The 25,353-nt window shown below is 42.1% G+C and overlaps 1 protein-coding gene across 5 annotated transcripts; it reads left to right on the top strand.

Moving 5' to 3' along the window:
* The first annotated feature begins 857 nt into the window (after positions 1-857).
* LOC131228559 (DUF21 domain-containing protein At2g14520) lies at positions 858-25,217 on the top strand. 5 transcript variants are annotated; one of them, XM_058224309.1, is made up of 12 exons: positions 861-1,261; positions 3,286-3,362; positions 3,452-3,535; positions 4,394-4,507; positions 4,650-4,736; positions 10,248-10,387; positions 10,487-10,574; positions 11,423-11,496; positions 12,769-12,893; positions 24,291-24,559; positions 24,877-24,921; positions 25,030-25,217. In XM_058224309.1, the coding sequence occupies exons 1-11, from the start codon at positions 1,084-1,086 to the stop codon at positions 24,916-24,918; spliced, it is 1,278 nt and encodes a 425-aa protein (XP_058080292.1). In that variant the 5' UTR covers positions 861-1,083; the 3' UTR covers positions 24,919-24,921; positions 25,030-25,217. The 5 variants fall into 5 exon arrangements, with proteins under 5 accessions (XP_058080295.1, XP_058080294.1, XP_058080292.1 ...); XM_058224308.1 differs by having other exon boundaries at positions 862-1,261; positions 24,877-25,217; XM_058224310.1 differs by lacking the exon at positions 3,452-3,535 and having other exon boundaries at positions 862-1,261; positions 24,877-25,217.
* The last annotated feature ends 136 nt before the right edge of the window (positions 25,218-25,353 follow it).

Genomic DNA, 25,353 nt, shown 5'->3' with positions numbered 1-25,353 from the left:
GACATCTTGGAATCATTTAAAAGATCCAAGCCATCCATCAGAAAGGAAACACTATTTAATTTATGTAATACAATTATCAGTTCTCTCCGTTGGTTATTTTTCCCACAATTAACTGAATATTTCTATGGTTCTGAAAAAAAACAGTTGAAATTTTCTAAACGATCCACCTATTTCTAATATCACGTTACACCTACTGAATGCACCACCTTTATCATTTGTCTGTGGAATATATACGGTGAGGTCCACGTGATGGATGGCTTGGATATTTTACCTTTCTGTCACGCTGGCATATACGGTGGCATGTGCATTCGCCAGCTTGTACATGCGTTGGACTTAGCAAAGCAAAGCCCTTTGAAATTCATCACATCTCCTCTCCGTAACGGAAGGCGACTGCGTGGTGTGTCACATACCACCGACTTCGGTGGTGTGCACCAAGTTCCGTGGGACCCATATGATGTATGTGTTATATCCCCACCGTCCATCCATTTTATGTGATTACACTACAGTGGGATTGAATGCTTACCCTTGAAAACTTCCCAGGCACAAAATTTTTGCATCAAGGTGATATTTGTGTTTTACCTTCATCCAGACCTGATGAACATGTTGGGAAGGTCTCAATGGTACGTATCGCTGCTCATTGCTTTCTACGGTGTGGTCCACTTAAGATTTTTATCTCCCTCATTTTCAGGATATTTAATAAAATTATTTATAAAAAATGGATGGACGGTGGGGATATAACACATACACCATGGTGGGCCCATAGAATATGGTGACGTCAACACACCACTGAGGTCAGTGTTGTGTGGCACACCACGCAATCCGCTTCATCAGCGCTCTTGCTCTTCTCAAATACACCGCTGCCAGAAAATTATAGAACCTCTCTCGATCCTTTCCTCCGTAAATTCCATCAAAATGAGGGCTAAAACCACAAGCTCCGCTGAATTGCAGAAAAATTCAGGAACTAGATTCTAATTCCGTCTGAGCTCCTTGAAGTAGAGAGGAAGTCCCTGTTCATCTGCTTCTTTATTTCTTTCCATATTCTGAGGGCATTTTGGGGATTTTTGGAGGCGAGGGTAGAATCGGATGGCGGTGGAGTACCGATGTTGCGAATCGGAGTTCTTCGTACACATACTGATAATCATATTGTTGGTGTTATTTGCTGGATTGATGTCCGGTCTTACGCTCGGTCTGATGTCGATGAGCCTCGTCGATCTTGAAGTTCTTGCCAAATCAGGAACTCCTCAGGATAAGAAGCACGCAGGTTTTTTTTTTCCTGTTGCGATGTCATTCAATCTTTCCGTTTCTATTGTTGTAATTTTGTTTTTGTTTTTTAAAAATGTTATTATGGGATTTTTGATTTTTTTTTTTTTTTTGGGTTTTTGTAGTTTTTTAGATTTAGTTATGTTGGTGTTTTCATTTTTAGCTGTTGATTTGAATTTTTGTGGATTTTGTTTTGGGGCATTTGGAATTTGGCATGTTATTCGGGTTTTGGGTTTTGAATTCTCTGTTGGGGGTTTTTTGTATTTTTTCTCTGCTACTTTGGATTTTTTAAAAAAGTTTTTTCCTTTTGTTGGGTGCTTGTTTTTCTGTGATTGTGGCGCGTAACTGTTTGATTTTTATTATGATTAGGTATTTGTTTTGGATAGTTTTAGTCTAAGTTGGTCTGCGGCTATGAGAAAAATAGTTTGCGATTTTTGAGAGTTCTATTCTTTAGTGAATTTCCCAAAAAAGAAAAGAAGAAGAAGAAGAAGAATAAGGAACAAACACTATCACATGATACTCGCTTGGATGGATTTGTAAGAGCGCTTCTCCTGAATGCAACACAGAGACTCATTTCTCAAATTTTAGGATTCCACCAGTAGAAGTTTGTGCATTGTTTTCCTCTTCTCTTGAAATGGCCATGGGTCAGTTACAGCCTTGGTTGGAATTGTGTATTCGTAATTCCCTTTAATCATTTTACATTGATTTCTTTTTTCCGTTTGAATAATTAATAGAGGAATAATCTGTAAAAATAAAAATAAAAAATAGAGGAATTTCACATCCATATCAATGGGCCACGAAGTTATAGTCCTTTGGGCACATATAACCAACCTGTCAGGCGGATACAGCATCGAAGCCGCAGAAAAGGTGGGCTGCTCCTTGAAGATAATTGGGCCTGAAAGTTAGGTGTGCACTCAATAAACAGTAACTTAGTGAAGGTAGTCGTCTATTGAGATCATTCTTTTTAATATAAGCTATTGATCAGCTGTATCCTTATTAGTGCTCCCCAGTACACAGCACAAGATTCCGATATGGCTGATATGGGGCCGTATCTATTGGTAAATGGGGGGCCAATACACCCCGGATGCTGATATTTGAAACATTGATTGAAATTGATGTGAACTTTCTTGTAATTAATATACTTCTTTGTGTAGGAATTACAGGGTGGCTTCTTTCTTTCTTTCTTCTTCTCTTCTTCTTCTTCTTCTTCTTCTTCTTTTTTCCTCTGTTCTTTGTTTATGGATTGTCAGAAGTGTTGATAATGCTTTCATGAGCCCATCAGTTGACATTTTCTTATCTTCATATCCTTCCACATGATTCTATTGCATTTGATTACTGAAACCCGGCTTTAATGTAATGTGTAGTTTGTAGACAATTTGGTATTTTGGTTGGTATAATTAGGGTGAACCTTTCCATGGCAAGGATGAAAAATCAGTTTTGGTGTATCGTATCGTTCATCACTGATATGGGGTTGTACCACCCCGTATCAGTTATCACCCTGTATCAGGCTGTTGCAGTTGGATATAGGCAGATACAGCTGTATCATTTCGTGGATGGTAACGGTACATATTGTGTGAGAGGTACTGGTTTCCGATGATGATTTCAACCTCTGTAGTTTTAATACTTACATAGAGATAGATTCATACAAGAATCAGGAGACCCGATATCCTAACTGCTACAGTCCAATGCCTGTTCTTGAAAGCTACAGTTGTTGCTTATGCTGTTATATAACTAAAGATACGGTAATATCTATCTGTACTTCTACACTTCTATTGGTAATTCAGCATCAGGATCACCAACATATCCTAACTGCTACGGTCCCATGCCCAGCCTGGAAAACTATATTTGCTGCTGATAGTGTTTTATAACTAAAGAAATGGTCCATTGGTTGAGAACAACTTTGGGTCTTTAAAATGTTTATAAATATAAAATTATGTCGGTTTCTGTATGCTATTGCTTTACAGTGAGTTGCTTAATATTATTGAGTACTTCACACGTTAAGAATCTTGTGGTTGCTTTTTGCAGCAAAGATATTGCCAGTTGTCAAAAAGCAGCATTTGTTGCTTTGCACACTCCTTATCTGTAATGCTGCTGCTATGGAGGTAGAATTACTTGTAAATATCTTAAGCAACTTATGGAACATATGGAAGGGGTTTTTGATGTCTTATGTCTTTCCTTATTTGCATTTCAGGCACTTCCCATTTTCCTCGATAGTCTGGTTACAGCATGGGGTGCTATTCTGATCTCAGTGACATTGATACTTCTGTTTGGCGAGGTGATATGCCTCATGTTTGGCTATGTTTTCATTGAAATGTATAAATTAAAGGGCATGTGCAACAATCGGCCCAAATTACTGAATTTCATTGTGCCTCAGCCCCCCCCCCCCCCCCCCCCCCCAATGGTCTAAACTGCTCATCTGGTGCTACCCACCATGGATGGATGATTCTGCACAAAATTTTCCCATTGGATCTTTGTGCTGCAGGTGGACAATTTTAAAAGAAAATGCAGCCGTCAGTCCATATACCACAAAATGGGTCCACCTGTTAAAAGCCTGGAAATCCATCAGTGGAGAGAACTGGTTTTACCAATCCCCCATGGAGCCCACCAGACATGGTGTGTTGTAACAGCTGTTACAGGGCTGTAAAGGTCGTTACGTAAATGTGACAGTAGCAATCGTTACACGTTACAGTTTGTAAAGACCGTTATGGAAAAAATGACCCGTAATGGTTATGGGGTCGTTATGGGGCAAATATAGTTTCTTTGGGTTTTTTTTTTTTTTTTTTCAATAAAAAAAAAAAAGAGACTGTAAAGGCTTATGGAGGGCGTAACAACCGTTACGGCTTGTATTGTAAAGTTAACGGTGGTGGACATTATGGCCACTGTTATCGTTACAAAATACCTTGCCACCAGATGCACAATCTTTGTCATTGAAGGAGGTGCCTATCTTTATGGAGTGCCTTGCTGGACTAAGAAGACTCTAGTATTCGGGCCAAGCATTGTTTAATACAATGATACCTCATAAAGTAGTGTGCGTTTGTATTAATTAATCATGACTGAAACACTTTAGCATGATTGTGATCTCTTTAAAGTGCTTTTGTATAAATTAATTGTCTGTTTTCACTCTTACAAACAGATAATACCGCAGTCTGTGTGTTCACGGTATGGTTTAGCAATCGGGGCAGCAGTGGCTCCGTTTGTCCGTGTACTTGTTTGGATTTGTTATCCTGTTGCATTCCCAATAAGCAAGGTGACATTCATCATCATCTTCTTCTTCTTTTTAACGAAATCTTTCACTAAACTTTTGAATCGAGCTTCATTATTCAATGTTATTAGTCTGCAATGCATTCAAAGAAGCAATTTTAACCAGTCGCATTTTCTGTAATTTTCAGCTGTTGGACTATTTGTTGGGGCATGGACATGTAGCTCTTTTTCGTCGGGCTGAGTTGAAAACCCTTGTTAATTTGCATGGGAATGAGGTCAGTTTTCTCTAAATTTAGTATTTAGAAGTTTAAATCAATTGATAATTATCGCCATATCTTTTTTAAGTTATTGGTGCATATATATTGGCTTTTGTGGCAATTCTTCCTTTTATATGTTGTTGGAATATTGTGCTGAAAATAGTAGATAGAAATTTGAAAACAGAAATAAAATTAAATAGAAAATAAAATAAAGTAAGAAGAACTTATTGTTCTGAGTCGAGGCATGACTGAGTCACTGGGCTTGGAACCAAATTTGCCCTCCTTGGACCGCGTCCTGAGTGCAACAGGAATCACGGGCAATTGGCCTCCAGGATATAACGACTATGACTTGATCCCAATGGTGCACTTGTCGTACACGGGCTTGAACTAGCATGAATAACTGAAACCGAAGTGAGTTGACTTGATGGCGAACTCAGTTGCAAAAAACCCAAAGACAGAGTTTGAAGGAGTAGAGAAAGAAAATATTTTTCGAATGAATCAAATTAGACCACTTGAACAAACGCGTCTTTGGTTTAAAAATTCTTGCAAAACAAAAGTGCGAGAATACTCTTAGAGCAAACTGTTAATGTGAGTGTACTCTCAATCCGCACATAGACCTGACTTGACGTGGCTCGGCGCATGCGTGCGTGGTTAAAAGCATAGGTTGGGGCTAATGGCATAGCCCCCAATTTACATGCCCCCTGAAAGAGGCTCAACTCCTATGCAAAAGTCCCTGCTTATAAAGTGACAATGAGAGTTTTCCTTGCTTATTTCCGATGTGGGACAATGAGAGTCACTAAAAGACTAAAAAACTTTTCCAAATTAAAAGAAACCAGGGGAGAAATTTGAAACACCAATTTTATTTTTTTAAAAACTTTTAAATACAACATATGTATCATTAGGTCACAGAATCACTATTTTTGGGCACATATGCTAGTTCACATTAGTAAAGGCCTCTCTCTCAGGGTGCATTTGGATCATAAGCTACTTATGTCACAAGTAGCTTATCTTGGTTTCTACTTATTCAACAGACAAGTATGTTTGGTAAACAACATACTTATCAACCAAAAAGTAGAAAAGCATGTTTGGTTTCCAACATCATAAGTAATTATCATTCAAGTTTGTTTGGTTCCCCTCACATCAACCATCGATCATGTGGGCCCCACCTTTGATGTGGGTTGTCCATCACACGGGGCCCATCTTGGATGTGGGCTATTCATCATTAGGGGCTGACCTTTAATGTGCACCGTTCATTATGTAGGGCCCACCTCTGATGTTGGTCATCCATCATGTAGGGTCCACCATCAATGTTATTGTCCATCATGTGGGGCACACCTTGATGTGGATCATCCATCATGTGAGGCCCACCATTATTAATTGCCCATCATGTGGAGCCCACCTTTGATGTGGACTGCCCGTCATGTGGGCTCCACCTTCAATGTGAGTTGCCCATCATACGGAGGCTCAACTTGGATGTGGGTCATTCATCATTAGGGGCCGACCTTTGATGTGGACTGTCCATCATGTGGGGTCATGCTTTAATGTCCACCGTCCATCATGTGGAGCCCACCTTTGATGTGGACCGCCCATCGTGTAGGCAAGCCTCACCTTTGAAGTGTGTCGTCCATCATCCATTTTATGGGCCCACATTAATATGGGGTCATTCATCATGTGGGGGCCCACCTTTGATGTTGACCGTTCATCGTGTGAGCCTAATGTGGGGGCATTTTCACACAGGGCTCAAGTGGGGTGGCCCATGGGATGCAGGGGCACACTCGGGGTGGGCGGCCCGTAGAACCCATGGATTTAGGGCCCATGGGATGCAGATAGCTCATGTGAGGCGGGACCTATGGATATGGGGCCCACGAGGAGGGTTCAGCCGAGGACCTAACCCATGTATTTGAGGCCTGGGCTATGAGATGAAGGGATTAATTTGCCATCCTCTATCAGTTCGAGCTTTTAGAGTAAGTGGTTAATTGTCTTGCTTCAAATTGGTATCAGAGCAGGAGGTCTCATGTTCGAGACTCCTCACCTGGGGTGATTAATGCTAGGCATTTTTGCTCTATCAGCTTAGGTTCTGTGTGGATGCATGCACCCCCCAATATCACTTGATTTTTGTGATTTAAGCAGGGTTACCTGGACCCACGCTCACCTGATGGATCTGATCCGGTTTAGGTGGTTCTGAATCTCGTCTTGGACCCATTTTTAAATTGGGGTAGGGTTTGGGGTCTGTATCCAGTTTCTAAACCAGGTCTATTTGGGTTGGGTCTCAAGTACCTAGCTAAATCTGATTCCATCAAATCAGTAAAATCCATGGGAGGCCGTGTTCATATTATCGGCGAAAAATCGATAATATCGCCGATATTATCGGTGTCGCTGGAGTTGCGACACCGAAACTCACTTTTTTCGTTTCTCTTCCTAATATCGGCGAATACTCGGCGATTTTATCAATTTTTAATGTAAAATACAGTTGTCAATCAAAAATCGCGTCTCTGTCAAGGGATAACTGTAGCCGACAACTCCTTGACGATAAAAGGGACGATAATATAGGGAGCTGCATAAATACCAAAAAAATCGAGAAAAAAAGGGAAAAAAGAAACTTTTGAAAGTATGTACCTGTAGAATAGGATCGTTGATCAGAATTAATGGGGCGAAAAATATGCGAAATCTTGAGAAATTTGGAGAGATTTTTCGAGTTTTTAGGGTTCTTTTTCGGAACCTCTTCTATCGGCAGCTTTTGCTCGAGTTTTTTTAGGGTTTCGGGTTTTGAAACCCTTTTACAGAATCGGATTGCGTATGAGTTACTCGGTACGCTTTTATCGTGCTGAGTAAACTCAGTTGGGCTTACTGTGAATGTATGTGGGTTATCCACACCGTCCATACGTTTTTCCAGCTCATTTCAGTGGTTGAGCCAAAAATTGAAGAATTCCCAAAACTCAAGTGGACCACACCACATGAAACAGTGGGAATAATGACTTCCACCGTTGAAACCTCATTAGGGCCCATAGTGATGTTTATTTATCATCCAACCTGTTCATAAGATCACACAGACGTGGATGACGGGAAAACACAAATAAAAGATTGATCCAAATGTTCTGTGGCTCCAAGAAATTTTGGACGGTAGAATTTCAATTCACACTGTTTCCAGTGGTGAGGTCCACTTGAGATTTGGATGTACTTAGTTTTTGGTTTAGAGCCCTAAAATTATATGTTAAAAAGGATGGACGGAGTGGATAAAATATTTAAATCATGGTGGGCCCCACAGACTTTACTCAGTACGCTTAGCGTGCTAAGTTACTCGGTACGCAATCCGCGTCCCCTTCTATTGCGTCCTACCCCACTCAGACGGTAATCCGTCCGAGTAGGGCTCTGTAGGGCCCACCATGATGTAAGTATTTTATCCACACCGTTAATTGCTTTTCTTATATTATTTTAAGATCTAATAATGAAAATGAAGTAGGTCCACAACTCCAGTGGACCACACCAAAGGAAGATACAGAGATAATGACACCCACCGTTGAAACCTTCCTAAGGGCCACCGTGATGCTTTTTTACCATCCAACCTATTCATAAGGTCATGTAGACGTTGATGAAGTGAAAGAACAAATATCGGCTTGATCCAAAACTTCTCCAGCTCCAAGAAGTTTTTAACGGTGGACGTTCAATCCCCAGTTTGTGGTCTACTTAAGCCCTATACCTGCCTCAGTTTTTGCTCATATGTTAAAATGATCTGAGAAAAATGCTGAACGGCGTGATAAAACACTTACATCATGGTGGGCCCTGTAGATCCCTGCCTGGACGGTAATACGTCCGGGCAGGGGTAGGCTGCAATCCGCGTCCCTTTGGAGTGAAAGCCGCGGGTGTGTTGACCTCGGTGGCTTGGATGTCACCAAGTTCCGTGGACCCCACCATGATGTATGTGTTATATCCACATGGTCCATCCATTTGGCGAGATCAATTTAGGTCATGAACCCAAAAATTAGACAGATCCAAATTTTGGGTGGACCACACCATGGAAAGCCGTGGGGACAATGATTCCTATCGTTAAAAACTTCCTAGGGCCCACAATGATCTTTATTTGTCATCCAAGCTGTCCATAAGATCGCATAGTCATCGATGAAGGTAAAAAACAAAAATTACATTGATCCAAAACTTCTATGGCCCCTAAGAAATTTTCAACGATAGATGTTCAAATTCACACTATTTATTGCGGTGTGGTCCACTTAATCATTGGATATGCTTCATCTTTGGAATCAAGCCCTATAATTATAGGGTAAAGTGGATGGACGGAGTGGATAAAAGTATATAAATCAGTGGGCCCCATAGAGTTGACTCGGTCCACAAAGTATTACATGAACTCATTTTAATTACAATTGGAGTGATTTTGATTATAGTGGGCCCCATAAAGTATTATATAAACTCATTTTGATTACAATTGGAGTGATTTCTTATGGCAACGCATGCTTTCTGAGCCCTATTAAATGAAAACTTATTATTTAATGCATTGTTTTGTAATTTTTTTTATTCCTAAATATGCAAATATGTGTATTTAGGCATGCCCTGAAGTTTTACTGAAAAATTCCATCAATTTCCCCATTTTTCGCCATTTTTCTTCGCATTTCTAGTTATCGGCGATATTATCGGCGATAACGGTATTATATCTTTATCTCCGGTCAGCGAAACTTGTAACGATACCGACAACTTGAACACTGACGGGAGGTACTATGATATCAATTCCATATCTTTCAAAAGAAAAGAAAAGAGAAAAATAAAAATAAAAATCAATTCCATATAGATAGGATGGTGAATCTTCAATTGAAGACTTGCCCAAAAGGGAACTTAGGCTGTCTAAATTGTGGTTCCCTCTTGTATTGCTTTGGTTATACAACAGCAACCGCTTGCCCCCGTACCTGCAAGCCTTTCAATTAATTAGTTTCAGTGGCGTGGATTGAATGGCCAGGATCATGCAATGATTGCAATCTTACACCATTCTCTACGCAAAGTGGACAGTTCTGATTGCAAAGTGCCAGACCATGTATGCTGGGCCCAGGCAGGTCACAGTTATGGGTGGTCCAGCAAGTGATGGGATGATTGTACCTTTTGCCATGTCCTTTCCCTTGCAAACACTCGCCAAAAGGAAGGGTTGTGAGACCCGATAGGTACATGATGGGTACCCGATCTCAACATGATTGGGTTTGGGACCTCAAATATGCTACCCAGTACCGGTAGGCACCAACCTGAGAGGACCCAAGGCCCGGGCAGTCAGGGTACAGGAATATCAGGACACGACCCATTGACAGCCCTACTGGGTAGCAACTGAAATGAGACCTGCTCTTATCTCACCTTTGGTTTGGACTCGTCACATTCTCCCTGGGAAGTGGGTACAACTGAGCTCACCCTAACTCATTTGTCAAATGAATAATCTCCTAGTTTCTGTTTGGAGTTACATTTTAATCTGTTGTTTGGAAACTCGTGCTTTTTGTTTCAAACCATCAAATATAAGAAGGTGAATGCTCCCATTGTAAACAGGCTGGAAAAGGTGGTGAACTGACTCATGATGAGACAACAATCATAGCTGGAGCTCTTGAACTCACAGAGAAAACAGCTAGAGATGCCATGACTCCTATATCCGATACTTTTGCAATTGATATTAATGCAAGGCTTGACAGGTATCAGAGTTCTTCATGAAGGCGAAGGTTCATAGAATCATCTTTTCCGAACTTTTTTTTTTTCCTGACCAGGTCCATTACACTTCTGTTGTTGTACAGGGATTTGATGAAGTTGATTCTGGATAAAGGACACAGCAGGGTGCCAGTCTACTACGAACAACCTATAAATATAATTGGACTTATTTTGGTATATATGCATTTTTTGTTAATAGCATCTACATTTAGATTGGCAATCAAGGTACTGTTTTGATGTCTGTCAAATGCGGAAGGGACTGCATTCACCCCCAGAATGAGAGTGGCTTGATAACAGTTCTGCTCCGTTATCCTTCCATTCTCATTTTGGAGCCACTTTTGGCAGATGGGAGTGTTTTCTGCATCCCATGTCTGCATTTTTGTGGGATTCAACAAATGGTTCTGCTTCTTCCGAATGCATGTGGTGTTCTGTAACGGTAACGGTAACGGTGACAGTAACGGTCACCACCGTTACCTTTACGATATGGGTCGTAACGGCTGTTACGTCCCCCGTAATGGACGTAACAGCCGTTACGGTATCTTTTTTTATTGAAATCCCCCCCCCAAAAAAAAAAAATCTGTATTTGCCCTGTAATGTTGATTAAAAAGTATGGAAAACCTGTATCTGCCTCATAACAGACAATTACGGGGCTGTTATGGCCTTTATAGGTACCTAACGTGCTGTTAACGGCAATTATGGGTTATTTTTTTCCATAATGGCTGTTACGGCCATTACGACCTCGTAATGTGTAACGGTTGCTACCGTTACCTTTAAGTAACGGCCTTTACGGCACACCACTACACATTCAGTTACATTCTGATTCTGGCAACATTTCTATGACCTAGAACCATCCTTTTTGTTATTATTTCATATAAATGATGAACCCTTCTGTTCGTTTAACTCATGAATCTGTTCAAGAAGGCCTCTATTTCCATCAACCATGTATCATACTAAAAAACAACAGCTTTATATTCTAATTTTCTTGCCCATCTGCCTCACATATTGTCTAATTTCAATTGCAGGTAAAGAATCTATTGTCCATACATCCTGCAGATGAGGTACCCGTAAAAAATGTTACCATCCGCAAGATTCCGAGGTACGTTACATTGTTCAAAAGGAAGTTTTGATTGTGGTTGCAATGAGACAATAACCGATCACTTATCCATGCATTGGTAAAGTAAAACCAACACATTGAAAGCTAACTGTTTGTGCAATATAGTCACATCCCGTACAATGAAACAATAGTCTAGCCCCAAAGCACACCCCCGTCCCTTTGATTTGGTGATAGGTCGTAACACAACCTAAAATTCAAGTTCATGGAACCTTGGATAAAAGTACGCTAAAGCATGCTTATGGGATTGTTGATTATTGTATATTGCAGTATTTAACCCAGGTATGAGACTGTTTCCCCTTTATAGTTACATTAAGTGTAAGCGAAGTGGCAACAAATTTGGGTGCTGGAGCGGGGAAGCACCTGTTTCAAAATAAATAGCTAGGAAGTGTGGGTTTCCAAGTCTTAAGCGAGATTCGAGCTAGGTTGTAACTTTGAAGGATCGTGCAATTAGGTTCCTCCCTTATTCATTTTTCGTGTCTTAGGAATCCATCACATTCACTGTTTTATATGGTATGTTCTATATTTTGGGAAGAATGCCTTTTTTTTTGTTCCATTCCTCCCCTTTGGTGGCTGTGATATGATTGGTAGATATGAACAACTGTCTTTAAACTGTGGTGAAGCCAAGTTTTGAAAATGATGGAAACCTAGTGAGAAGGGAGTAGATTCAAATTGCACTCCTGCAGCTCAAAAACCAACCGTCTTTGGTTTTCTTAGTCAACAATGTTTTATTTGACTCTACTCCTGAAGAGGTTTGCAAATCCCACACACACCTCAACATGCAGCCAGCCACACGTACCAGTTTGTCATGCCAATCCAATCATCAGGTGGGCCATGTGTATGAAAAGTGGAGGGTTTAAGAAAAATTGCCAATGTACAACGGTCTACATTTAATGTATACGTGGCCTGCATGATGAGTGGACAGTGCTGATGTCTTGGTCAGGTCTACATGGTTGGGCCCACCTGATGCACCCTACATGACCTTCAAAATCATGGTGGCACCACCCTATTGCTCATTCACCGGAGTATGATCTACCGCATATGCATGCACATGCATTTCCAACACTGGTATCCATTACTTGCTTGTGTTTTCACAAATGCTCGTGTCTTGCTTCCTTTCTGAATAACATGTCCTGATGTGTTGGCAATTCAAGCACAGTTTCTATATCTGTGTGTCTATATCCAATTTTGTCAATATACAGTGATAATTTACATCATTAGCAGTACACACTGATGTTTGGGTCTACTGTATGCTAGGGTTCCGGAAGACTTGCCTTTGTATGACATCTTGAATGAGTTTCAGAAAGGTCACAGCCACATGGCGGTTGTTATACAGCGCAGCATGTCAGGGGAGCTGCCAGTTAGCAAGAACTCAATTGATGGTATGTGTTGATATAATACTGTGGCACCTAATTCGGATATACCTGCATTGGGGGAAACAGAAAAGCTGTTATGACTTCTGCCTCATTGAAGTATTTGGTGATTGGGGACATTGATATGGTGTGGCACCATGTGGATGAGCCTTGGCCTGAAATCCAAGTGATTTGATGATTCTCAGCTTGCAGTTTGTGTGAGTTTTCCCTGTCGAATGTGGACAGTTGCTCATTTTCACCCATATCATTGATTTGTGGGCCACTGATAGGATGGCTTCCATAATCTGGTCGCCTTAATATGTTTGTAACAACCCAGCTACCTGATGGCCCATCAAATCAGCAGCCCTGTCACCAGAAACAAGTGCCATGCAAATTGTGGTATGTTTTTTTTTGAAAGAGAACAAATTTTATTTAAAAACCCCAAAAAGAACAAAAACAGAAAGAAAGACAAGGACGCTGAGACAGCGACCCAACTAAAGAAACAAGAAATCCAGATTATGTCCCTTTATTTTGGCGGCAGAAGCCGCCCAGTCAGACAACAGCAATCTGATCCTCAAAGAGATTCCGTCCGCCAGCTTTGATGTGTTGTTGAAATACCTATCGTTTCTCTCCTCCCAAATTGCCACCAAATAACAAGGGGTGCCATTCTCCAAAGAATCGTATTGGACTTAGGAAGATTGACACCATGCCACGCAAGCAAGGGCCAACTGAATTCGGCATGGACCAGCAAATCTGAAAGCGATCCAAAGTTTCTGCCCACATCGGGTTCAGGAAAGAGCAGTGCAAAAATAGATGATCAACAGACTCCATTATTCATGCACACGCTACTGACGTTGGTGTTAATTATAGGTCTTTTCCTCAGGTTGTCAATTTTGAGGACTCTGTTCCTTCCCACTAACCATCCAAACGCTGCCGTCTTTGGGGGAACGGGGTAATTCCAGATAAATCTAGTGTACCCTACCTCAACTGAAGAAGTGGGAGCTAGCCAATAAGGAGAAAAAGGGCTTAACTGAGAACTGGCCCGAAGCCTCAGCCTTCCAAACACATTTGTCTTCCTAAGCATCGTTGGGGGAGCATAAGTGAATGTGATCCAGGAGGGCGGCATAGTCTTCCACTTCGTCGTCACGGAGATAGCATCTACAAGGGGGGCTCCCAAACCACCATCCCACCAATGCAGGAAAGGCAATTACCAACAAGAATGGAAGGATCCGGCGCCAGGTTGAATATGGAAGGGAATTCATTCTTTAAGATGAACGGACCCACCCACTCATCCTCCCAAAATCTGATTTTTTTTCACCCTTGCTATGGAAAAACCCACTCCCTCCATGAAGGCCTCTCTAACGGACGACACATCTTTCCACAAGGGTGAAGACCTATAAAGCAATGAGTTTCTAGTCCACCGGCCCTCTCTTGAGAGACCATATTTGCAAGTGAGAACCTCTTTCCAAAGAGATCCGTCCTCCCCAAATCTCCGAATCCATTAACCGAGCGACGTCTTGTTCATAGATTTGAGATCCTTGATGCCAGCCCCTCCCGCCTCATAGGGTTTGCAAAGCTCTTCCCATTTAAGAAGATGGAACTTCTTATCCTCCGCACCTTGCCATAGAAAATCCCGCCTCAGTTTTTCAATTCTTACAATCACCGACCCAGGCACGTGAAAAGAGACAAAGTACATAGGGAGATTGGATAAGGCCACTTTAATCAAAGTAATTAGACCATCAAGGGAGAGATATCTGCTTCTCCATCTAACGAGCATCCTCTCAACTCTTTCTACCGTTTTGTCCCACAGATGCTTAGGTGGTTTGCCCACACAAAGAGGGAGCCCTACAAAGGTAGCCGGAAGCATACTGGCTGCACACCAAACCAACCCAACCAACCTCTCCACTTCTTGAGGCTCCATCTGCACCCCAAACATCTTGCTTTTAGCCAGATTGATTTTTAGCCCCGATAGAACTTCGAAGCATTTAACAATAATGCATAAATTCTCCACCATGACCTAGAGGCATCACAAAAAAGAAGAGTGTCGTCCACAAAATGAAGATGCGAGATTGGGGATGACATGCCTTTAATCAAGAAACCGCGAAACAGGTCTTCTTCTGTACCCCTCCAAAGCATATTGCCAAGTGGCTCCACTATCAAGAGAAAAAGGAATGGAGACAAAGGATCTCTATGCCCAAGGCTGAATCCAACGCCTCCATTTCAGGCCGAATCCCATCCGCATCATCATGTAATCAAGGAAGCTCCAGTCAACGTGATTGTAAGCCTTTTCGATGTCTAGCTTGCAAATGACGCCTTTATCTCCCGCTTTATGTCTAGAATGAAGACATTCATGCGCTATCAAGGCACAATCAAGAATCTGACGTCCCAGTATAAAGGCACTTTGATTTGTAGAGATGACGCTTCCTATTATATTCCGAAGCCGCATTGCCAAGACTTTCGCTAGAATTTTGTATGGGCCCCACTGGCAGAAAATCCTTCAAAGATTCTACCCCTGAGATTTTGGGAATGATAGCACTAAAGGAAGCACCCAACCCTAAAGATAAGTGGCCCCTTTCATGGAATTCTAACATGAATTGCATTACATCGTCCTTAAGCATCCCCCTAAAAATCTGATAGAAGGCTAGTGGGAACCCATCCGGACCCGGCGCTTTATCCCCTTCTAGCGCATCAATTGTTGCTTTGACCTCTTCTTCCAAAAAAGAAGCCTCAAGCAAGGCAGCCGCTTGAATTCCAGGTAGTCCAACTAGGGTCTTTTCCAATCTTCTCCCTTTAGAAGATTCTCGTAGAACTGGGGAATTTCTGCGGATATATTATCCTTGCCCTCTTGATGTAGAGCGGGTCGTGGACAGCTTCATGGCCAAGATGGACCAGAAGAGGCCCGATTGCAAGCAGAAGTGATCCGGACCGTCAGAACTCAAAACGGACGTATCTCGCAAACCGGAATGAGCTATCGAACGTACCATATATGATTTTGGGGAAGGACGAGCTACTTTAGCCACCCAGCCCGGCTATGCCGGGTTACCCACGCTGAATTTGTGAAATACCATCAGATCGACAATTGAAATCTCGTTTTATTTTTGTTTTTACTATTTATAGTAAGTTTTAGTTTGAGTATAACTCTTCATCCATAAGGCTTTAGGAGTTGCGTCCAACATGAAGAGTGCTTACAATAATTAGGAGAACATCATGGTTCGGCTAAATAGGACACTTACCATTTTTGGCCGAAAACCATGCGCACCAGTAGACATCACGACCGTCTATAAATACTAAGTTTACTATTTATGGTAAGTCGCGATATCTAGGAGTTTTAGTTGTAGTTTGATTCTGAAACTTCTCCCATGGCTTAATATCCCTATTTAAAGGGTTGTGAACTCGTTTATTTCATTCATCAATCAAATTATGAATTTTATAGAATTTATTTATATTTTGCTTGTTTTTTTTTTTTCTTTCTTTTTCTCGTGGCTTCGAGAAGTCTCTGTGTGGAGTCCAGAGAAGTTCTGTGGATTCTGAATAGTTATCCCCTTGAGGAAGATGGTGCTCAACCTCACATCCTTCCCCGCGTCACCTCTATATGACAACCATTAATAACCACACTGCTGATCTTGTTAACCCTTGCATGTGCACTTGCAATACTGTGGATTTACTTCGTATTTTTATCTCCCTCCTTAATCCAAGTACTCCTGGAACCCGCTATTTCCAGCCAACTAAGTTCGAACCTAAAGGGCTTCAGGCCCCAATTCTACTCATCCACTTCAAGAAGAAGCGGTACATGATCTTAAACTGACTTTGGGAGGGCTCTTCGGCGAACAGTGGTGTGATGTTTTGATGCAGGACATGAAATTCAAGTATGATGTGCAAGATTTCAGGCTTTAGATCACACTAGTTTAAAAACAATTACACAAAATTCCATATCCCACACAAAAGTTCAAACACTCAATCAAGGGGAATCTTATGCGGGTCTAGGCCCACACATGTTAGGGCCGGATCAATCAAAATTATAGACCAAACAAGAATCAAAGGAGGGTAAATTAATCCACACATGCACAAAAATAATTCCCCTAATCCAAGGGATTCAGAAATTTCAATTCGGGGAACCCTAAGGTTGAAGAAAGGGCATAAAATTGGAGATTTGAGTAATTTAGGGTTAAGTTTAGGGATTTTGGGTAAAAGAGGAGTGAAAGAGGAGAGAGACGAACTAGAGAAGTACTGCATGTGTGGACACAAGCAATGGCCCAGACGCACGTGCGTGTGATCCCGGCCGCATGTGTGTGGGGCTCACTATTCAGAAAAAAGGCCACCTTGGCCCTAGTCGGCCAGTGATGGACTTCAAAACCCCCAAATCTCAGCTCAATCCGATGCATGGTTTGTGCGTGGTGCTCCGCCGAAGTTTCAGCCCTCCTTTAGGGTCAGATTCTGGAAAACTGCTGTAGAGAGAAAAACGGCTGCAATAGAGGATGAATTTGAAGCGTTGATGATTGTAAGAGGAGAAATATGGATGGAAGAAGGTGGGGGCGAATTGGAATAGGTGTAGCTTCGCACCACGGTAGTCAGCCCTTCGAGGAAGGGAGGGTTTCGCACCTAATTGAATCTCCACAACTCAGAAATTTAGAGGAACAGAAAAACGCAGTAATTTTATTAATCTTCATTGATTAAAAAGACTACAAGGGGTGTCTATTTATAACAAAACCCTATACCCCAAAACTCACACAATGTGCGCAACCTATTACTTGGTGACGAAGTAATACAAAATAATAACTAATTAAAATAATCTAAACCGTCCATGATATTCTAAATAATATGAATAAGCAAGACCTAAAATATGAGATTAATCAGACTAGTGGGCCACGATTATGAGAACTTGATGGGCTTTACTTGACTATCGAGCCCACTCCAACGAATCAAAACTCAGTCTTCTAACTAAGAGGCAATCCCTGAACGTCGTCATCGACTCAGATCGACAGTGGGGCTCTCCTCCTTGCGTACATGCGAAGGGGGGGCGTGCGTGTGCACGTGATGTCCCCATCAACTCTCCCCGGCTGCGAAGATTTTGCCACTGGCAAAACAAAACTCCTGAACTGCTCCAAGATGTCAGGATCAAGTCTTTGAAGCTCCTCCTCAGTGAGCCACGTATTGTCTGAAGCTGGGCGTGACTTCCACTTAACCAAGTACTTCTGAAACCCGTCGTCCGACGTTGATGCCATCTGATGGTCCGGAATATCCCCTATTTCCTCTGGGTGTGGGAAGATTATGTATGAGAGGTAGAGGCTGAGAAGAAAAGTTGAGAAGAGGCCATAGGTTAAGGGACAGATCGGGGGAATCAGGATGGGTGGCCGAATGGTTGGACAAGGTATTAGTGGTCCCCTAAAAAGTAACTAGATCTTCCACATTGAATGTGGAACTAATTCCCATGAAAGGTGGAAGAACTACCACATACGCATTGAGACCGTTTTGTTTTATAATTTTAAAGGGTCCAGCACTACGTGCATGTAATTTACGAGCGGCCCCATGAGGATACCGCTCGGGCTTAATGCGGACCATCACAGAGTCCCCTACATAAAATTCCTTGAAACGTTTATGCTGGTTTGCAGCAAATTTGTAATGTCCATTATTAGTAGTGATATTTCGTTTGATTTCTTGATGCAATGAATGAATGTGATGTGTAAAAGACTGCAGAATCTGACGGCCTATGAGACAATGACATAGGGACAAGATCAATAGGCTTCCTAGGCTTATAACTAGTAACGACTTCAAAATAACTTAGACCTTTAGACCTATTGACAGAACTATTGAACGCAAACTCGGCTATAGGTAATACAGTGTCCCATGTCCTGGTGTGCTCCTTCACTAAACATCTGAGCAAACTTCCTAGGCTCTTATTGACCACCTTAGTCTGACCATCGGTCTGAGGGTGGTAGGCAGAAGAAAATTTGAGCCTAGTGTTCATCATGTGCCATAGTGTCTTCCAAAAGTAACTCATGAATCGCACGTCCTGGTCCGACACTATGGTTTTTGGTAACCCATGCAGTTTGACGACCTCACTAAAGAACAACTTGGAAACATGAGATGCGTCGGAGGTCTTAGAACAAGGAATGGAGTGGGTCATTCTAGAAAAACGGTCCATGACAACAAATATGGAATCGTGTTTTCGAATAGTCTTGGGGAGTCCAAGCACGAAGTTCATACTGATGTCCTGCCAAAGGATGAATGAAACTGGCAAAGGTGTGTATAATCCTGTATTTTGTTTCTTTTGTTTTGCTAGTTGACAAGTACGACATTGCCTTATAATTTTGGCTACGTCTCGCTTGAGGCTTGGCCAATGAAACCTATCCTCCACTAGGGTAATGATCTTGTCTCACCGAAATGACACGCGACCCATCCTGAATGTAACTCATAGACAAGAAAATCACGGAGGGAGGTGCGCGGTATGCACAAGCGGTTACTCTTAAACAAATATCCGTTTAAAATTATGTACTCACTGCTAGCTCCTGACGGATTCTCTAACAACGACGCGTACACAACTCCAAAATCTGGACACTCAGAATAATCTTCTTTGATGCGCTCGAGGCCCGTGACCACACTCATGGAATTGAGTAACGCGACTCGACGACTCTACGCATCGGTAGATTTATTCTCTACATCGGCCTTATGCTTAAGCATAAAAGTGTACTCTTGAAGGAATTGAACCCACTTGGCGTACCTAGGGTTTAATTTCTTCTGAGAGTTCAAATATCTCAAGGCTTCGTGATCTGAGAATAAGACGAATTCTTGAGGCAATAGGTAATAACGCCAATGGTGCAGTGATTGCACTACCGCATAGAACTCTCTGTCATAGGTGAAATATTTTTGTTTCACCTCATTAAGTTTCTCACTAAAAAAGGTGACAGAGTACCCTTCTTGACTAAGTACTCCTCTTATGCCAAATCCTGACCCGTCACATACGACTTTAAAAGCTTTTGAAAAATCCAGAAGTCGTGTGACTGGAGCTTCGGTCATCTTAACCTTGATCTCCTTGAAGGCCTTCGAGGCTGCCTGTCCATTGAAACTCTCTTTTTTATGCAATCCGTGATGGGAGCCATAATGGAATTGAAACCTCGAATGAACCGCCTATAGAAGGTAGCTAAGCCGTGAAAGCTGCGCACCTCATGAATATTGCGAGGTTCAGGCTAATCTATGATGGCCTTAACCTTCTCGGGATCTGCCGATACGCCCTCAGCTGACACAATAAAACCCAAGAAGATAACACTACTAGACAAAAACGCACACTTCTTTAGGTCGGTGTACAATTTCTCGGCTCTAAGGATCCCACAAACCTGTCTCAAATGGTTGAGGTGTTGTTCTTTGGTCATGCTATAAATCAAAATATTATCAAAGTATCCAACCAGGAACTTCCCCATGAAGGGCCTCAACACTTGGGTCATCACACGCATGAAAGTACTTGGGGCATTAGTTAACCCAAAAGGCATAATTAGCCACTCGTATAGCCCATCCTTCGTCTTGAAGGCCGTCTTTCACTCATCACCAGAGCGTACACGGATTTGGTAATAACCACCTTTGAGGTCAATTTTTGAGAAGATAGTAGTATTGGCCATCATATCCACATGTCATCAAGATGCGGTATGAGAAACCGATACTTGACTGTAATTTTGTTGATGACCCTACTATCAACACACATCCTCCATGTGTCATCCTTCTTAGGTGTAAGAAGGGCGTGCACAGCACATGGGCTCATGTTCTCTCGAATGAAACCCTTCTCTAGGAGTTCATTAATCTGCCTCTTCAACTCAGTTTGCTCCTTTGGGTTCATTCTGAAATGCGGGAGGTTTGGTAGAGTCGCCCCAGAGATTAAATCAATGACATTGTATATCCCTCATAGGGGAAAACTCATTCGGTAGATCATCAGGAAAGACATCGCGAAACTCATACACTACTTGAATGACCTCAGTGGGCAACTCTACACTAGCCTCTGGTACACTCTCCCTAGCTAAAAAGGCGTATACCATCGAGTCCGCCTCCGTTGCTCGCTCAAAGTCTTTGGCATTTAGAATATGGAGAGGCTTGGATTTGGACTTCGACTCCTTCAATTCTTTTGAGCCGCTTACACCACTTTGCATGGTAGATTCCTTTCCAGTCGTGTTCTTGGGTGGCAGTTGATTTAGCTTGACCTTCTTGCCTTCGAACTAGAATGTACACACATTTGAACTACCAAATATGGTAACATCCCTGTCATAGTGTCACGATCTACCCAGAATGATATGGCAAACATCCATGGGAACAACACCACACCAAAATGTGTCTTTATATGATTCAAACTGAATAGGAATAAGACAACGGTGTGAGATTGGAATGGAAGTTTCATCAACCCAGGAGACTATAGGGTTGAGGATGGGCTTACAACTTTAAGCCCAAACGGCTCACAGTGCTAGTTGATGCCACGTTGGCACAACTACCACTATCCATGATCATCTTACAACTCTTTTTCCCCACACTTTGCATAAGTATAGAAGATCGTGTTGCGGTGCCAATCGTCAGTATTCTTGTCTTGAGCAAAGGCGCAACGCACAACTGTGAGGGTCGCAGACTCTTGCGCTCCCTCTTCCTCATCATTAGGGGTTTCTACTGGCTTATATTTTTCCTCATCACCTTCACTCTCTGGGGACGCTACTTCTATTTGCCCATCAATAAGGAATACTTTGGTGCCCTCTCTTGTGCCGCACTGGTGGGCAAAGTGACTAAACCCCTGACACCTAAAACACCTAGTTACCCCACTTCCACGTGAGCTAGACCCGACAATTTCTTTACTCTTATCATCATTGGGCCTAGACTGAGAACTGTTGGAAGGTTTGTTTTGGTATCCAGTGTGAGGTTTAGCCCCAGAGGGGTTGACCTTAGCACTAAAATCACGAAAGTCAAACTGCCTTCCCATAGATGCTTTGAGGTATTGCTCGACGTCTAACACTACTTGATACAACTGTTCAATGGTGTCTATGTCTATGACGAGCAATTATCTCCTAATGTCAGGACGGAGGCCCGTTTTAATGCGAGCAAGGGTGAGTACAGGGTCCTCACCAACCTCGCAACGGGTCAAGTACTCTTCGAATTTCTCAATATATTCAGCAACACTCATGGAACCTTGTCGAAGAGAGTGCCATTCCTCAAGCAACCGTAAGTGATAAGAGAAAGGGAGATACTTCTCTTTAAGTGTTTCTTTTATCTCTCCCTAATGGACTATTGGAAGCTCCCTCGCTCTTTTTTTTTTCGCTCTACCGTCGCCCAAAACCTCTTTGCTTGGCCCACAAGCTTCATTTTGGCGAATCAGATTCGACGAACATCCAACATGTCATACCACTCAAAATAGTGGTCCATATCCGCCAGCCAATCTAAAAAGGATTAAGGGTCCAAGTGGCCATCAAACGTAGGGGCGTCTACTCTAACTCCCTTGAGGAGTTGCGCATCTGGGTCATATTGATCATGATGTCCCTCGCGGTGTGGGTGCATACCCATGAGCAATTCCTTGGTCGCCTCCATTCCTTGGTCTAACCTCATGATCACCTACCTGAGATTGGACATCTTTCCCAATGGTGGGGTTTGCTCTGAGGGAGGTTTCTAGTTGGGTAGCGCGTTCATTAAATTGATCAAGGCGTTGGTCCATACGTTGTTCCAAGCGCTTACTCAAAGACTTAACCTGCTCGGCCAACTTGTTCACTGATTCTTGCAGTTGCTCCATGTTTAGTGTAGGGTGCAAACCAAAACCAGGACCTGTACGTGTGAGCATACAATTACTAACTCAAGGACCTTCTACTGCGACTATATGCGTCTAAATAAAACTAAATGATTCTATGGGACTCTATATGAGGGCAATTACACAACGTCACTGAAATTCAGCAAAATAGCTGTCAAACTAAAGGGCTAATAGAAAATAACAACAATGTGAATTGCTAATTTTCTGATAACAGAAATTCTAACAGCTTATATCAGGATTTATGGACCTCTAAACAACTATATATGATGAGAGTGGATGCATAATGGACATAAACAACCTAAACCCTACACATGTAAATGCATTTCCCTATAAGAACCCTAGGCTCTAATACCAAATTTGTTGCAGGACATGGAATTCAAGTATGATGTGCAAGATTTTAGGCTTTAGATCACACTAGTTTAGAAATAATTATACAAAATTCCATATTCCACACAAAACTTCAAACACTCAATCTAGGGGAATCTTATGCGGGTCCAGGCCTACACATGCTAGGGCCAGATCAATTAAAATTATAGACCAAACAAGAATAAAAAGAGGGTAAATTCATCCACATGCACAGAAATAATTCCCCTAATCCAAAGGATTCAAAAATTTCAATTCGGGAAACCCTAAGGTTGAAGAAAGGGTATAAAATTGGGGATTTGAGTAATTTATGGTTAGGTTTAGGGATTCTGGGTGAAAAAGGAGTGAAAGAGAGGAGAGACAAACTAGAGAAGTACCACACGTGTGGATAACAGCAATGACCCAGATGCACGTGCGTGTGATCCCGACCACACGTATGTAGGGATCACTATTCAGAAAAAAGGCCACCTTGGCCCTAGTCGGCCAGGGATGGGCTCCAAAATCCCTAAATCTCAGATCGATCAAATGCATGGTTTGTGCGTGCTGATCCGCCGAAGTTTCAGCCCTCCTGCAGGGCCAGATTCTGAAAATCTGCTATAGAGAGAAAAACAGTTGTAATAGAGGATAGATTTGAAGCGTAGATGATTGTAGGAGAAGGGATATATGGATGGAAGAAGGTGGGAGCGAATTGGGATAGGTGTGGCTTCGCACCACGGTAGTCAGCCCTTCGAGGAAGGGAGGTTTCACACCCAATTGAATCTCCACAACTCAGAAATTTAGAGGAGCAGAAAAACGCACCAATTTTATTAATCTTCATTGAATTAAAAAGACTACAAGGGGTGTCTATTTATAATAAAACCTTATACCTCAAAACTCTCGCCATGTGTGCAACCTATTACTTAGCGACGAAGTAATAAAAAATAACAACTAATCAAAGCAATCTAAACCGTCCATGATATTCTAAATAACATTAATAAGCAAGACTTAAAATATGAGATTAATCAGATTAGTGAGCCACGATCATGAGAGGCCATGATGGGCTTTACTTGACTATCGGGCCCACTCCAACGAACCAAAACTCAGTCTTCTAACTAGGAGGCCCTCCATGAACGTCGTCATCGATCCAGATCGACAATGGGGCCCACCTCCTTGCGTACGTGCGTAGGGGGGTATGCGTGTGCGCGTGATGTCCCCATCATGTTTTAGTCATGGTCGCATTCCACGCATTTGAAATCCCTTTTTTTGGCATTTCAAAATCATTTTGTTCATATTGAGTTGCTCCCTCACAATACATTCCCATGCAGGATCTAGCAAAGACGTGAGGTTGGACATTGATGGTGAAAAGCCGCCTCAGGAGAAGAGCACAAAGGGAAAAAAGCCACTCCAGAAGTGGAAGAGCTTTCCCTCCAACATGCAAAATTCGAATAGGGGAACTCCAAGAAGCAAGAAGTGGGCAAGGGACATCTTCTCCGATGTTCTGCAGGTCGATGATACCCTTCTTCCAAAGCTCACTCAAGATGGAGAAGCCGTTGGAATAATAACCATGGAAGATGTTATTGAAGAGCTACTGCAGGTATTGGAAATCGATGCAAATACTCACACCGGTCTTCATTCGGACAGTGTACCTTTCCATGTTGTTATTAATCTAGATTTTCATATAATCAATCAAGAATTTGGACCGCTTGCTGGTTTGCTGTCCCTCCAAATCAAGATGTGGGATTTTTCTCTTTGCAAGGTAACTTCAAACATCTCAATTTGCTGGACTTCCTCTGCAAACAACAGCAGAAGCTGGTGTATGGAAATCAAGATTTCCAAAGACACTCTCCAAATGAACCCATAGTTTTGTTTCACTTACCTTGTTGGTAACCAGATGTTGTTTCTGGAGTGTAGGAGGAGATCTTCGACGAGACAGATTATCATGAAGATTTATAACAGGTTCCTTCCCACGCTGTATACATTTCTGAAATTCCTTTCTTTTTTAGATGGCAGTGATATACGAAGAGCCTGGTTACGGATGCATGAACTTGTTCAGTGCTAATTCAGGAGATGCAGCTGGACAAGATTAACTTGAATGGGCCAAGGTTTCCTATTGTGTGTATGATGCATTTGTAATTAGTGATCTTGTATGGATTAGGAAAGAATTTTATGGATTTTGTTTGTTGGATAATGTGAGTTGTAATTTGTTTAAATGTGGCCATGAAGCGAAAGAATCAGAAATATCAATACTTTCAGAGGCTGGCTTCAGGTTCTCTCTCACATGGATACATATGCACATGCATGAGATGCTTCAGGGAGTGACAGTAAGTGAATGTAGATGGATGGTTGGAAAAGATGGTCCGGCTCAACACTCAAATTCAGAAAACGTCG

Source organism: Magnolia sinica, chromosome 16 (genome assembly GCF_029962835.1).
Source record: "Magnolia sinica isolate HGM2019 chromosome 16, MsV1, whole genome shotgun sequence".
Classification (NCBI taxonomy): Eukaryota; Viridiplantae; Streptophyta; class Magnoliopsida; order Magnoliales; family Magnoliaceae; genus Magnolia; species Magnolia sinica.
This window is presented reverse-complemented; position numbering and strand designations above follow the sequence as displayed.